Source organism: Gekko japonicus, unplaced genomic scaffold (genome assembly GCF_001447785.1).
Source record: "Gekko japonicus isolate JY-2015 unplaced genomic scaffold, Gekko_japonicus_V1.1 scaffold2934, whole genome shotgun sequence".
NCBI classification, from domain to species: domain Eukaryota; kingdom Metazoa; phylum Chordata; class Lepidosauria; order Squamata; family Gekkonidae; genus Gekko; species Gekko japonicus.
In genome coordinates, this window is record NW_015168131.1 from 17,844 (window position 1) to 30,395 (window position 12,552).

The following is a 12,552-nucleotide window of genomic DNA, read 5'->3' on the forward strand; positions in this document are numbered from 1 at the left end:
CTGTGGTGATTAAAGGGAACCTTCATATTCAGAGGGGCTGCGGTGGCTCAAGTGGTTAAGATGCTGAACTGCAGACCGGAAGGTCGGTAGTTCAGCAGTTCGAGACCTGAGTGCCGCATGACGGAGTGAGCTCCCGTATCTGGCCCCAGCTCCTGCCAATCTAGCAGTTTGAAAGCAAGAAATTGCAAGTAGATAAATAGGTACCGCTTTGGTGGGAAGGTAACAGCGTTCCGTGCACCTTGGTGTCTAGTCATGCCGGCCACATGACCATGGAAATGTCTTTGGACAGCGCTGGCTCGTCAGCTTGGAAACGGAGATGAGCACCGTATCCCTAGAGTTGGATTCGACTGGCTCTCGAGCAAGGGAAACCTTTACCTTTACTCATATTCAGAGGCAGTAAACGTCTGAATACCAGTACGCCACATCGGGGAAGGCTTTGGCCTCTATGCTCTGTTACTGGCCCTCCAGAGTAACTGGTTGGCCACTCTGTGAGACAGGACACTGGACTAGTGGAACACTGGTCTGACCCAGCAGGGCTTTTACATCTTTTACATTCTTACCTTGCTGGATCCTGCTGTCCAGCATACCATGTTTATTCCTCTCCTCTCCCTATAGCAGTTTGCGGGGAAGTCTGACCCCTTTCCTGTTGAGAACACAGTACAGAGAGACAAGAAGTTTCCCCAAAAATTGGATCCGAAATCATTTGCATCCTATGTGAGAACTATTCTCCTAGAGAAACACATCTCCACTTAACCAACCTCAAAAGAAAAGAGGCATTTAAGAAAGGGGGGTGGGGGTGGAATCAGAATTACAATCATTTATTTCTCCGTATGTCAACATACCCTTCTCAACGTACAACTCTGAAAGCATTCCCATCGATAACTATCGTGCTATATGACAATCTTGAAATACTGAATGAATAGAACTAGTCTTATAACAAATTTATATACTTAAGAACACAAAAAAAATCTTTAAGCTATTTTTTTCCTTAAACAAGTCACTGTTCTTGTAGTGGTGTCAAAAGGTGGAACCCACATCAAACAAACCCATCTCAGCAAGCACCACTGGATTCCCGGGTGTCCAATATCCTCTTTGGATTTGCCTCCCTAACAACATCGGGGGAAATCTTTTGGGCATGGATTTTCCAGTGAGGAAGAAACCTGGACCTGATTTCTTTTGAAGTCCCATCGCTCTCACCTGCTTCTCTCCTTTTGCATTATGCCAAAATAGTAATTGTACTCCATTAGAAATGTATTCCTGCAAACGCTCATTTCTGATGAAGAGAGCTTTAACTCTCGGAAGCTTACACCCCGAAAATCTTGTTGGCTTCTAAGGGGCTACTGGACTCAAATCTAGCTGTCTCGCAAACACTCTTAACTGAAGCGACAAGACAGCTTATAGCTAATTTCCCCTAAGGGTCATTAAAATGATACATGTGATTAAAACCATCATTTAAGAAACCCTCAGTTTACATTGGCTAATAAAATCCAGTAGTAAAAAAAAGAAAAAAGGAGTCACCCTCTCAGAAAAACAACAAACAAAAGCAATATAAGTCAAACAATAGGTCAGTCAAAGGCCTGGGGGGGAAATCTTTTTCACATGACAGATGATGAAGAAGAAGAGATTGGATTCATACCCCACCCTTCACTACCCACAGGAGTCTGAGAGCAGCTTACAATCCCTTTCCCCTCCCGTCCCCACAATAGGCAGGTGGGGCTGAGAGAGCTCTCTCGAGAACTGGCCTTGGGAGAACAGCTCTGAAAGAACTTGTGACTGACCCAAGGTCACACCAGCAGCTGCATGTGGAGGAATGGGGAATCAAACCCGGTTCTCCCAGATTAGAGTCCGCGCTCCTAACCACTACACCAAACTGTCAGAACCCACAGCCAACAACGAAGTACACGCATTCAGGAACAGTAATACTTTTATTGCAGAGCTATAGATGCAGTAACATAAGCACTGTTAAGAATGGTGGCGGCCCTATGATAAAACTAAAGTGTCAGGTGAGCAAGTGTGGAGAGTTGTGTCAATGGGATGCTCCACAGAGATGACTGTCTCCCGATGAATGGCCCAAGGTCACCCAGTGGGCATCCATGGCAGAGTGGGGATTCGAACCTGGGTCTCCTAGATCCTAGTCTGACGACTAGGCCATGCTCATTCTCTAATAGCTAGAGCAACGCCAAAAGGAATGGTACTTTCAACAGCAAAATTCTAATCCCATATCCATCACTCTGATTGCCATACCACACTCATTCTCCTAATTTTGGGGCTCACAGACAAGGACCCCAAAGATTATCTCAAATGGTGGTCAAAGAAGGACTTAGTCAGCAGTGAAATACACTTTGAATTGTGCTTGGAAACAAAGAGGCAACCAATGCAGGACTTTCAAGAGTGACAAAACGTGGTGTTGATGCTGGTCAATTGTTCAGGTGCTGTTCTTAGCACCAGCTGAAACCTCCCGTCTTCAAAGGCAGCCCCCAAAACAGCAACATTACAGTAGTCTATTGGACATATTCATCAAAGCATGGAAAACTGTGGTCAGATCATGCATGTCAAGGAAAAGTCACAGTAAGCTCAAAAACTGGCAAAAGGCATTGCTTAGCAAAGGAGCAGACCTGTGCTATCAGCTGTATTCACGGTTTCAACAATACCCTCAAAGGAGATAACCTGCTTCTTAGGTGGAGTGCAGCCCTGTCCAGAAAAGCCAACTCTTTAAACTCTGATTTGCACTATTATCAAACAGCAGCAACCTCCTTCCTATTTAGATTGAGCTTCAACTCGCTGACCCTCAAACCCTCAAGCCATGGCCATCTCTGGGTTTTGGTTCAAAATGTCCATGGACAATCTGAGCCAGTTTGGTGTAGTGGTTAGAAGTGCAGACTCTAATCTCGGAGCACTGGGTTTGATTCCCCACTCCTCCACATGCAGCTGCTGGTGTGACCTTGGGCCAGTCACAAGTTCTTTCAGAGCAATTCTGTCAAGAACAGTCTTCGAAACAGCTCTCTCAGCCCCACCTACCTCACAGGGTGTCTGTTGTGGGGACAGGAATGGAAAGGAAATTGTAAGCTGCTCTGAGACTCCTTCAGGTATAGATCCAATCTCTTCTTCTTCTTCTTCTCAGCCAAAAAGAACTCTGGACAAGCTCTTTCAGCAATTTTATGACTATGGCACCTGGTAGGTTCCCACAGTACAGAAGCTAGGGATCTGAGCAAGTGGTCCCCACAACCCTCTTCTAGTATCAGCTGACAAGGATGGAATCATTATCAAACACAACAATGACAGAAGTGACGAGCAGCAGGATGAAGGAAGAAATGGGATGACAGACACTATGACAGCAACCTCTCCTACTACAAATGCACCGTTAAGCAGGAAATACTAACATCTGGGGATCTACCTAGCAACCTTCTTTAGACAGTACTGCTGCGGCATTCCCATTGCTCAATTTCTCAGAGTTCTGGCCCGGTTCTCCTCCAGCATGAATTCTCATGTGTGTATTGCGGTTTGACCTCTGACTGAAGCTTTTCCCACACTCTGAGCACTTAAATGGTTTTTCTCCAGTGTGTATCCTCTTATGTTCAACAAGTATTGACTTATTACTAAACCTCTTCCCGCAATCGGGGCACTTGTGTGGTTTCTCTCCTGTGTGGGTTTCCGTGTGCCTAATGAAGTCGTATGACCTACTGTAGCTTTTGCCACAATCCTGGCAAGCGTAAGGCCTGTCTCCGGCATGATTTCTCACGTGCATCTTGAGGCTGCTTTCCCAACGGAAGCTTTTCCCGCACTCTAAGCACTTGAATGGTTTCTCCCCTGTATGGATTCTTCTGTGGACAAAAAGCTGGGAGCTCTGACAGAAGCTCTTCCCACACTCTGAGCACTGGTAGGGTTTCTCACCCGTGTGTGTCCTCTCGTGTAAGAGAAGATCGAATTTTCTACTGAAGCTGTGCCCACAGCGCAAACAGGAATGTGGTTTCTCTCCAGTGTGAATCCTGTTATGGATGGTCAGGTGTGATTTCTGACTAAAACTTTTCCCACATTCAGAGCACTCATACGGTTTCTCTCCCGTGTGACTTCTCTGGTGGGCAGAAAGGGTAGATCGGCTTGCAAAGCCTTTGCCACACTCTACGCAGGGATACAGTTTCTCTGCCACGTGAGTCCGCTGATGTTTTACGAGATAGATTTTGTGGGCAAAGTTCCTTCCACAGTCTGAGCACGTGTATGGCTTCTCTCCCACGTGGGTTCGTTCGTGGACTGAAAGGATGGTACCGCAGCTGAAGGTTTTCCCACAGTCTAAGCATTTGTACGGCTTTCCTTCCGTGTGGGATTTTTCATGTCGAACAAGAAGTGCTTTATATCCAAAGCATTTCCCACAGACTGGGCACTGATGTGGCTTCTCTCCTGTATGCGTGGTCTTGTGGTTTGTCAGAGCTGAATTCCGACTAAAAGTTCTCCCACATTCTGAGCATACGAACTCTTTCTTTCTTCTCTGAGATGTCTGGCTCCCAGCAGAGTCGGCAGAGTCTTTCCCACGGAACGCTGTTTCAGGGGAACTTGGGTTGACCAAAAGAGAACCTTTTTTCACTAGACTGAGTTGTCCATAGCTTTCTAGTCCCCGCTGATTTTCACGGGCTTCTTGTATCTCAGGCATATCTTTGACTTCACTCACTGATGTCCCGTTGAGGTTGCTCTTTTCTGGCTCTTCTGACAGGAGATTCATCTCCTCGCCATCGCTCACTTGTACATCATCTATGGGGATAAAAAAGGGCAAAATTTAAGCGCATTAAGTTGCGTACCTCCATTTTTATTTCTTGTACTGCAAATGAAAATCAGTGTTGAGAAGTTGAAATTCATACACCTTGGACAGATTGGGTATCTGACAAAGGAAGCTTTGACTCTTGAAAGCTTATTCTTGTTGGCCTTTAAGGTGCTACTGGACTCAAAACACTGGACAATAATAATTCCCCCAGTGCAACTTAGAACCAAACGAGACAAAATGCTGGAAGTTCCAAGGACCCCTCCCCCCCCTTTTTTAAAGCAGGTGCTCAAGGTAAGGTAAAGGTAAAGGTTCCCTCTACTCTAGTGTTGCGGTGCTCATCTCCGTTTCAAAGCCGAAGAGCCAGCGCTGTCCGAAGACGTTTCCGTCGTCATGTGGCCGGCATGACTACACACCGAGGCGCACGGAACGCTGTTACCTTCCCACCGAAGTGGTCCCTATTTATCTACTTGCAATTTCTTGCTTTCGAACTGCTAGGTTGGCAGGAGCTGGAACTAGAGACAGGAGCTCACCCTGTCTTGCGGCACCCGGGTCTTGAACCACTGTCCCCAGAGCAACTTAGAACCAAACCAGACAAAATGCTGGAAGTTTCAAGGACACCCCCCCCCCTTTTTAAATCAGATGCTCAGGGCCTCCATTGAAATAATGCCTTCCCCTGCATGATTTTTTTCCTGAACTGAAATGGCCCTGCTGGCATAAAATACTACATGCTTGCACCAGTTGGACCAAACAGCAACTTTACATAGCCATTTCAACTCCCCCACCACAACTATAGTCTCAATTCACATTGGGATCCTCTTCAAAACAGGACTCGAGTGAACTAAATAAAGCCCCCTCTTTCAGCCACATCCCCCAAACTGGCAGTATGACGGTCTGACGAACGGAAGATTCTGCCCTCTTTTGTCCCCCGTCAGCATGGACCAATCAGATTCAAGTAGGCTGAACGGAATGCTGAAGTGAAAAAAAACCTAACCAACCTGAGGGGATAGATTCAGGTAGGTGGCCAGGTCGGCCTGAAGCAACAGAACAAAGTTTGAGTCCAGTGGCACCTTGAAGACCAACAAAGTTTAATTCTAGGGATAAGATTTCATGTTCATGCAAGTTTAATTGCATGGTATAAGCTTTCATGTGCATGCACATGAAAACTCATATCCAGAATTAAACTTTGTTGGCCTTAAAGGTGCCACCCGACTCAAACTTTGTTTTAAACCTGACGGTAGTTTAACTTTCAACCACCAATAGACAAGCAGGAGTTGAGGTTTTGGACAGAGCAGAAATAGGAGGTATCCTGGACTGGGCAGGGAGTCCACTAGGGACTGTAGTGTATGATTTTACACAGGCAGGGTGTGGGTGCTGTTCTTCAATACAAAACGATGAACAGTAAAAGTTTAGATTCAGGTGGGTAACCATGTTGGTCTGAAGCAGCAGAACAAAGTTTGAATCCAGTGGCACCTTTAAGACCAACAAAGTTTAATTCTGGGTATAAGCTTTCATTTTATTCTCTTTAAAACCAACAAAGTTTAATTCTGGGTATAAGCTTTCATTTTATTCTGGGTATAAGTTTCGAGCACACACGTACACAAAAAGCTTATGACCAGAATAAAACTTTATTGGTCTTAAAGAGAGCCAGTTTGGCGTTGTGGTTAAGAGCGTATACTCTAATCTGGGAGAACCGGGTTTGATTTCCCGCTCCTCCACATGCAACTGCTGGTGTGACCTTGGGCCAGTTACAAGTTATCTCAGAGCTGTACCCTCAACGGCAGTTCTCAAGAGAGCTCTCTCAGCCCCACCTACCTCACAGGGTGTCTGTTGTGGGGAGAGGAAGGGAAAGGAGATTGTAAACCATTCTGAGACTCCTTCGGGTAGTGAAGGGCGGGGTATAAATCCATTCTCTTCTTTTTCTTCGTAAAGGTGCCACTGGACTCAAACTTTGTTCTGTAAAACTTTAGTTATTGTCTTTAAGTCTGACCAACATATAACTATTAAGTATAATGCACCACCCAGCTCTGGTAACTGTTTCCACTGTCAGGCTAGAATGAGAGGGCATTACAGGTCACACTTACAAACTAAATAAACTTATGTGTTTCATTATATGTTTGCCTCCCGTGTTATCCTCCATGAATATCATCCACTACATACTCAGTACGACCCAAAGAAAAGAGGATCTCTATTTGCAGCTGATGTGCCCTGTGGTACAGGATTAAGGAATCCTATGTGCACATAAAATAAGACAAAGAAACCCACTTCACCTCACCTGATGAAAGGTAATAGTGGTCCTGGTAAAATAACATAACAGGAGAATGAACAAAGTTTGAGTCCAGGGGCACCTTTAAGACCAACAAAGTTTTATTCAAGGTACAAGCTTTCATGTGCATGCACACTTCTTTAAGTATGGCTACCCACCTGAATCTATAACAGGCGAATGTGAGCGATGAGGTAAGTCGCAGCTCTCCAGCCTGAGGGACCTGATATTAAATAAGATAACAAGAGAAACACCTGAATCAGGGTTTGTGACGGATGGTGATAACACTAACCATCCTTACAACTCTATTGTAAAGATCCAAGGCAACGTGAGACATTTAGTATATTCCAAAGCACTCTCCCACATAAAGCGTAATCATGGAATTCACTACCACAAGCTCACTGAGAGGGTAGGAGGGAGCTACTAACTTTGGATGCCTTAGACAGATTCATGGAGGATTTTCCTATCAATGACAAAAAGGCAGCTCCTTTGCCCATTTTGCAAACTGGCACTCATGGTAATAAATGAATTAATATTCTGTACTGCACACAACAAACCATACTTGCCCCTCTCTGGGAATGTGAGGCAAGATCAGTAACTACCAATTCCCTCTAAGCTGTGGAGTCCTCTGAGCAAGGCAAGATCAGTAACTACCAATGTCCCTCTAAGCTATGGAGTCCTGTGAGCAAAAATTCTACTTTCTGAGCTCCTGGCATTAAAGTTGTGAGCAGGTGATTTGGCTGCTGCATACATTAGTTTGCTCTGGAGCCCTCCTTCCTGAGCTAAGGCTAAAATGTGTGAGCCAGAGGCTAAAAAACTGTGAGCTAGCTCACGCTAACTCAGCTTAGAGGGAACAGTAGTAGCCACACTCTGGGGAAGGGAGGAGATGTGTTAAAACATTTATTAACCACCTTTCTTCCTTGCAAAACTCAAAGTGACTTACCATATAAATAAAACGATTATAAAAATACAATAAAACAACATAAATAAAACAATTATAAAAACTTATTTACAATTATTTAAGAATTTCAAAACCTGCAACACTTCCTATTAATGCCCATATTGCTAAGCTATGCAAAACCTCCATGTTCAGAGGGAGTCTGCCTTAAATGTGGGAGAGCTAACAATAGCAGACAGTCCACGGCTCCATGGTAGCCCCTTTGCTTTGCAACCAAGAGGTCCCAGGTTTAATCCCCAGTATCCCCAGTTTAGGGTTGCCGGTGTTATGTACGTGGACCGCCACCAGGGGTCCGTGAAACAGGCCAGAGCTTGGATCCTAGAACAATGGAAACTTCGGATCCTGGATCCCCCAGCCCCAACCAATAGCCACCTTGGCGGGACATTCAAACCCTCCAATGGGAATGGGGGGTTGCTGGGTGGATATGTATATAGTTGGCCCCGTTGGCCGTTTCTAGTTAGTCTTTGTATGTGTGAAGTACAATAAAGTGTGCTACAGTATGTTGTCCTTGGAGCCAGCTTCAGGCTGGGAAACTCCTGGTGATTTGGGGATGGAGCCTGGCGAGAACAGTGGGGTACAGTGCCACAGAGTCTACCCTCCAAAGCAGCCATTTTCTCCAGGGGAACTGATCTCTGTAGTCTGGAGATCAGCTGTAATTCTGGGGGATCTCCAGGTCCCACCTGGAGACTGGCATCCCTACACCAGTTGCAAAAATCAAGCAGCAGGTGACTGAACGACCTTGAATGTGGAGAGCTATTGCCAGCCAGAGCAGGCAGTGCTCACCTTGAAAGACCAAAGGTCGAACTCACTACAGCGCAGCTTCATGTGCCCCCTTAACAACCTCCCAAAGGCCTCTCTGGCAGAGCTGGGCTAGATAACCTCTCTGGCCTGATCCTGCGAGCCTCCACTTATGTAGATTTCTTGTAGCATCCCCTTGCCCTGTTCCTGATCTGCATGGACTGACGTTGGTGGAGAGGAATTACACAGACCGCGGCTTCTCTACTGCTCCCGCTCCCCCACCACCCAATTCATGGCTGCTCCCATTAGCCCCCACGTTGCTTTTCTCTCGCCACCCCCACAACGTTTCTTTGCATACAGTAAAACACACACACACACACCCCGGTGCTTTCACTTACCCACTCCTACCAGTCTCTGCATTGCAACTCCCCCCGAGAATCCGCACTGGTTTGCCCAATTCCCCCTTCAAGGAGAGGCTAGTTGCAAAAGTAAGGGGAGAGGGAGTGGGCTGGGAAGGAAGCTCCCGTTTCGGAGCCTCTCTAGAAACAGAGCTCGGTGCATTTAACCCCTTCCGAGCTCTCCTGGGAAAGTAGCGGGGAGAGGGGTAATGACCGGCTCTTTGTGCTTAATCGCCACAGACTCTGTGCCTTTTTCTGGGTCGGGAGCAGTGCCCCCTCTAAGCCGTGGAGTCTCATGAGCAAAAATTCTACTTTGTGAGCTACTGGCATTAACATTGTGAGTGAGAAATTTATCTACTGCATAAATTATTTTGCACTGGAGCCCTCCTTCCTGAGCGAAGGCAAAAATGTGTGACCCCATGGCTAAAAAACTGTGAACTAGCTCACACTAACTCAGCTTAGAGGGAACACTGATCGGGAGAAGACAACGTTCATCATAATCACCATCGCCCTTCGCTTCATCCCTTTGATGGGAAAAGCTGCCCCAGCTGGATTTCTGCCTGCCACGACGTAGAGTTTTGCAAAGAAACATACGCACACGCCCTCCAAACTCTTCAGATACCCTCGCAGCTGTTCTGGCCCCTAGGGAATCTTTTATTCAAGTCTCTTTCACTCCGCCCACCTCCTCTTGCTTTATGAGACTACTGCTTGCCAGCCTCCACCTGGGGCCTGACCTCCCGCTTTTAAAGTTGATTTCCAGACTACGAAGATCACTTTCCCTGAAAAAAATGGCTGGTTTAGACTCGATGGCACCGTATCCTGCTGAGGTCCTTCTCTTCCCCAAATCCCGTCCTCTCCAGGCGCCAAAATCTCCAGGTATTTTGTAACCTGGAGTTAGGGTTCCCAGCCTCCAGGTGAGGCCTGGAGATATCCCGCTTTTACAACTGATCTCCAGCTGACAGAGAGCAGCTCTCCTGGAGAAAGTGGCTGCTTGGACTCCAAACCCCGCCCTCTCCTGGATCCACCCCCAAAGTCTCCAGGTATTTTCCAACCCCAGGACTGGCAACCCTAGGCCCGGCCATCCTCACAGAGTTATTGTAAGGATATTGACTAGATCAGACTACTGTCCCACATATGGTTGCCAACCTCCAGGTGGACTCTGGAGATCTCCCTGAGTTCCAGTGGGAAGCCATGTTGGTCTGAAGCAACAGAACAAAGTTGGAGTCCAGTGGGGCACCTTTAAGACCAACCAAGTTTAATTCTGGGTATACAAAAGCTTATACCCAGAATTAAACTTGGTTGATCTTACAGGCAGTGTTTTTGCTTTAGCTCAGGAGGGAGGGCTCCAGAGCAAATTGATTTATGCAGCAGCCAAATCGCTCGCTCACAACTTTAATGCCGGCAGCTCACAGAGTAGAATTTTTGCTCACAAGTTTAGAGGGGGCATTGCTTACAGGTGTGACTGAACTCAGACTTTGTTCAGCTGATTTCCAGGTAGAGATCAGTTCCCCTGGAGCAAATGGCAGCCTTGGAGGGTGGACTGTATGGCATTGTACCCCACTGAACACCCTCACCGGGCCAAAGTCTCCCCCTCCCTGTCCCTACAGTACTCCAGGTGGAATAGCAGAATAGAGCGGAACTACCACCTCCTTTGATCTGGACACAATGCTTCTGTTTATGCATCCTAAAATTGCATTAGTTTCCTTCACAGCCACATCGCACTGCAGGCTCATGTTTAGCTTGTGATCAACCAGAACACTTAGATCCCTTTCACATGTGCTGCTGTCAAGCCAAGTCCCTCCCATTCTATATCTATGCCTTTGATTTTTTTGTACCTAAGGGTAGGACTTTGCATTTATCTCTATTGAAATTCATTTTATTTGTCTCAGCCCACTGTTCCAGCCTATCTAGATCATTTTGAATCCTGACTCTGTCTTCTTCAGAATTAGCAATCCCACCTAACTTTGTGTCATCTGCAGATTTGATAAGCATCCCCTCTATGTCTTCCTTCAGGTCATTTATAAAAACATTGAACAACACCGGGCCTAGGACCAAGCCCTGCGGCACTCCACTCAAGACTTCCCTCCAAGTAGACGCAGAGCCATTTACAAGCACTCATTGGGTACGATTTTTCAACCAACCATGAATCCATCCAACAGTTGCACCATCCACCCACCTGTCCCTACCCCCAAATCTCCAGGGATTCCCCAACCCAGAGCTGGCAACCCAATTCCCACATGAGGCACAAATAACTCAGAATACATTGTCACTAGACAAAGCTGTACCTACTAGATTCCAAAACTAATTTTGGCCACTTCCGCACGGTCATTTTTGTCACTCGTTTGCTGTGGTGGCTCAAGTGGTTAAGACGCTGAACTGCAGGCTGTGGAAGGTCGGTAGTTCAGCAGTTCGAGACCCGAGGGTGCCGCATGATGGAGTGAGCTCCTATCTCTAGTTCCAGCTCCTGCCAACCTAGCAGTTCGAAAGCAGGAAACTGCAAGTAGATAAATAGGTACCACTTTGGTGGGAAGGTAACAGTGTTCGGTGCGCCTTGGTGTTTAGTCATGCTGGCCACATGACCACGGAAACGTCTTCGGACAGCGCTGGCTCTTCGGCTTTGAAACAGAGATGAGCACCGCAACCCTAGAGTTGGACTCGACTGGCTTTCGAGCAAGGGAACCTTGTCCCTATGGCTTCAGGGTCCCCCACCCCAATGTGTCTTCCTATCTCTAGTAGTCCCAGAGGAAGCAAAACACATGTGGAAAGGGGGGGGGCAAAGTAATAGGGACATTAGAGTGACAAAAATGACAGCACGGAAGTGGCAAATGTCTATGAAGGAACAATAAGCACAGTGGATAACCAGAACATGCATCTTCAGAGGAAGTGTATTGTTTACTAGAGGTGTGTCTACTCACTCCATTTGCAATATTTGATAGTAGTTTGAATACAGAATGAACAGCTCTGCCTAGGGTTGCCATCCTCCAGGTCAGACCAGGAGACCTCCCAGAATTACATCTGATCTCCGGATGACACAGATCGGTTCCCCTGGAAGAAACAGCTCCTTTGGAGGGTGGAATTTACCTCTTTATAGCCCACTGAGGTCCGTCCCCTCCCCAAGTCTTACTCTCCCTATAGGCCCCACATACAAGTCTCTAGGATTTTCCAACCCAGATGTAAAGACCCAGGCTCTGTTCCTGACAAAAGAGTTGCAGCAGTAAAGGATGAACAAACAGCCTTTGAGGTCATCATTTCTTGGCAAACTGTAGGCAAAACTAGTTTTATAACACATGTAATATCCCAGCTTTCTCCCCACCTGGGATCTATGAAGGCCACCACCACTGTTCCCTCTAAGCTGAGTTAGTGTGAGCTAGCTCACACTAACTCAGCTTAGAGGGAACATTGGCCACCACTAGTGCATTAGATCTTTGCCTGTGCTGGATACCTA

The 12,552-nt window shown here is 46.6% G+C and overlaps 1 protein-coding gene across 1 annotated transcript; it reads right to left on the reverse strand.

The window, feature by feature from the left end:
- Positions 1 to 3,197: 3,197 nt before the first annotated feature.
- Positions 3,198 to 9,186, reverse strand: LOC107113570 (zinc finger protein OZF-like). The gene is made up of 3 exons (XM_015414917.1): positions 9,108 to 9,186; positions 7,175 to 7,236; positions 3,198 to 4,743 (listed from the first exon to the last, which is right to left on the reverse strand). Exon 3 carries the CDS (start codon positions 4,712 to 4,714, stop codon positions 3,395 to 3,397), a length of 1,320 nt encoding a protein of 439 aa, XP_015270403.1. The 5' UTR covers positions 4,715 to 4,743; positions 7,175 to 7,236; positions 9,108 to 9,186; the 3' UTR covers positions 3,198 to 3,394.
- Positions 9,187 to 12,552: the final 3,366 nt, after the last annotated feature.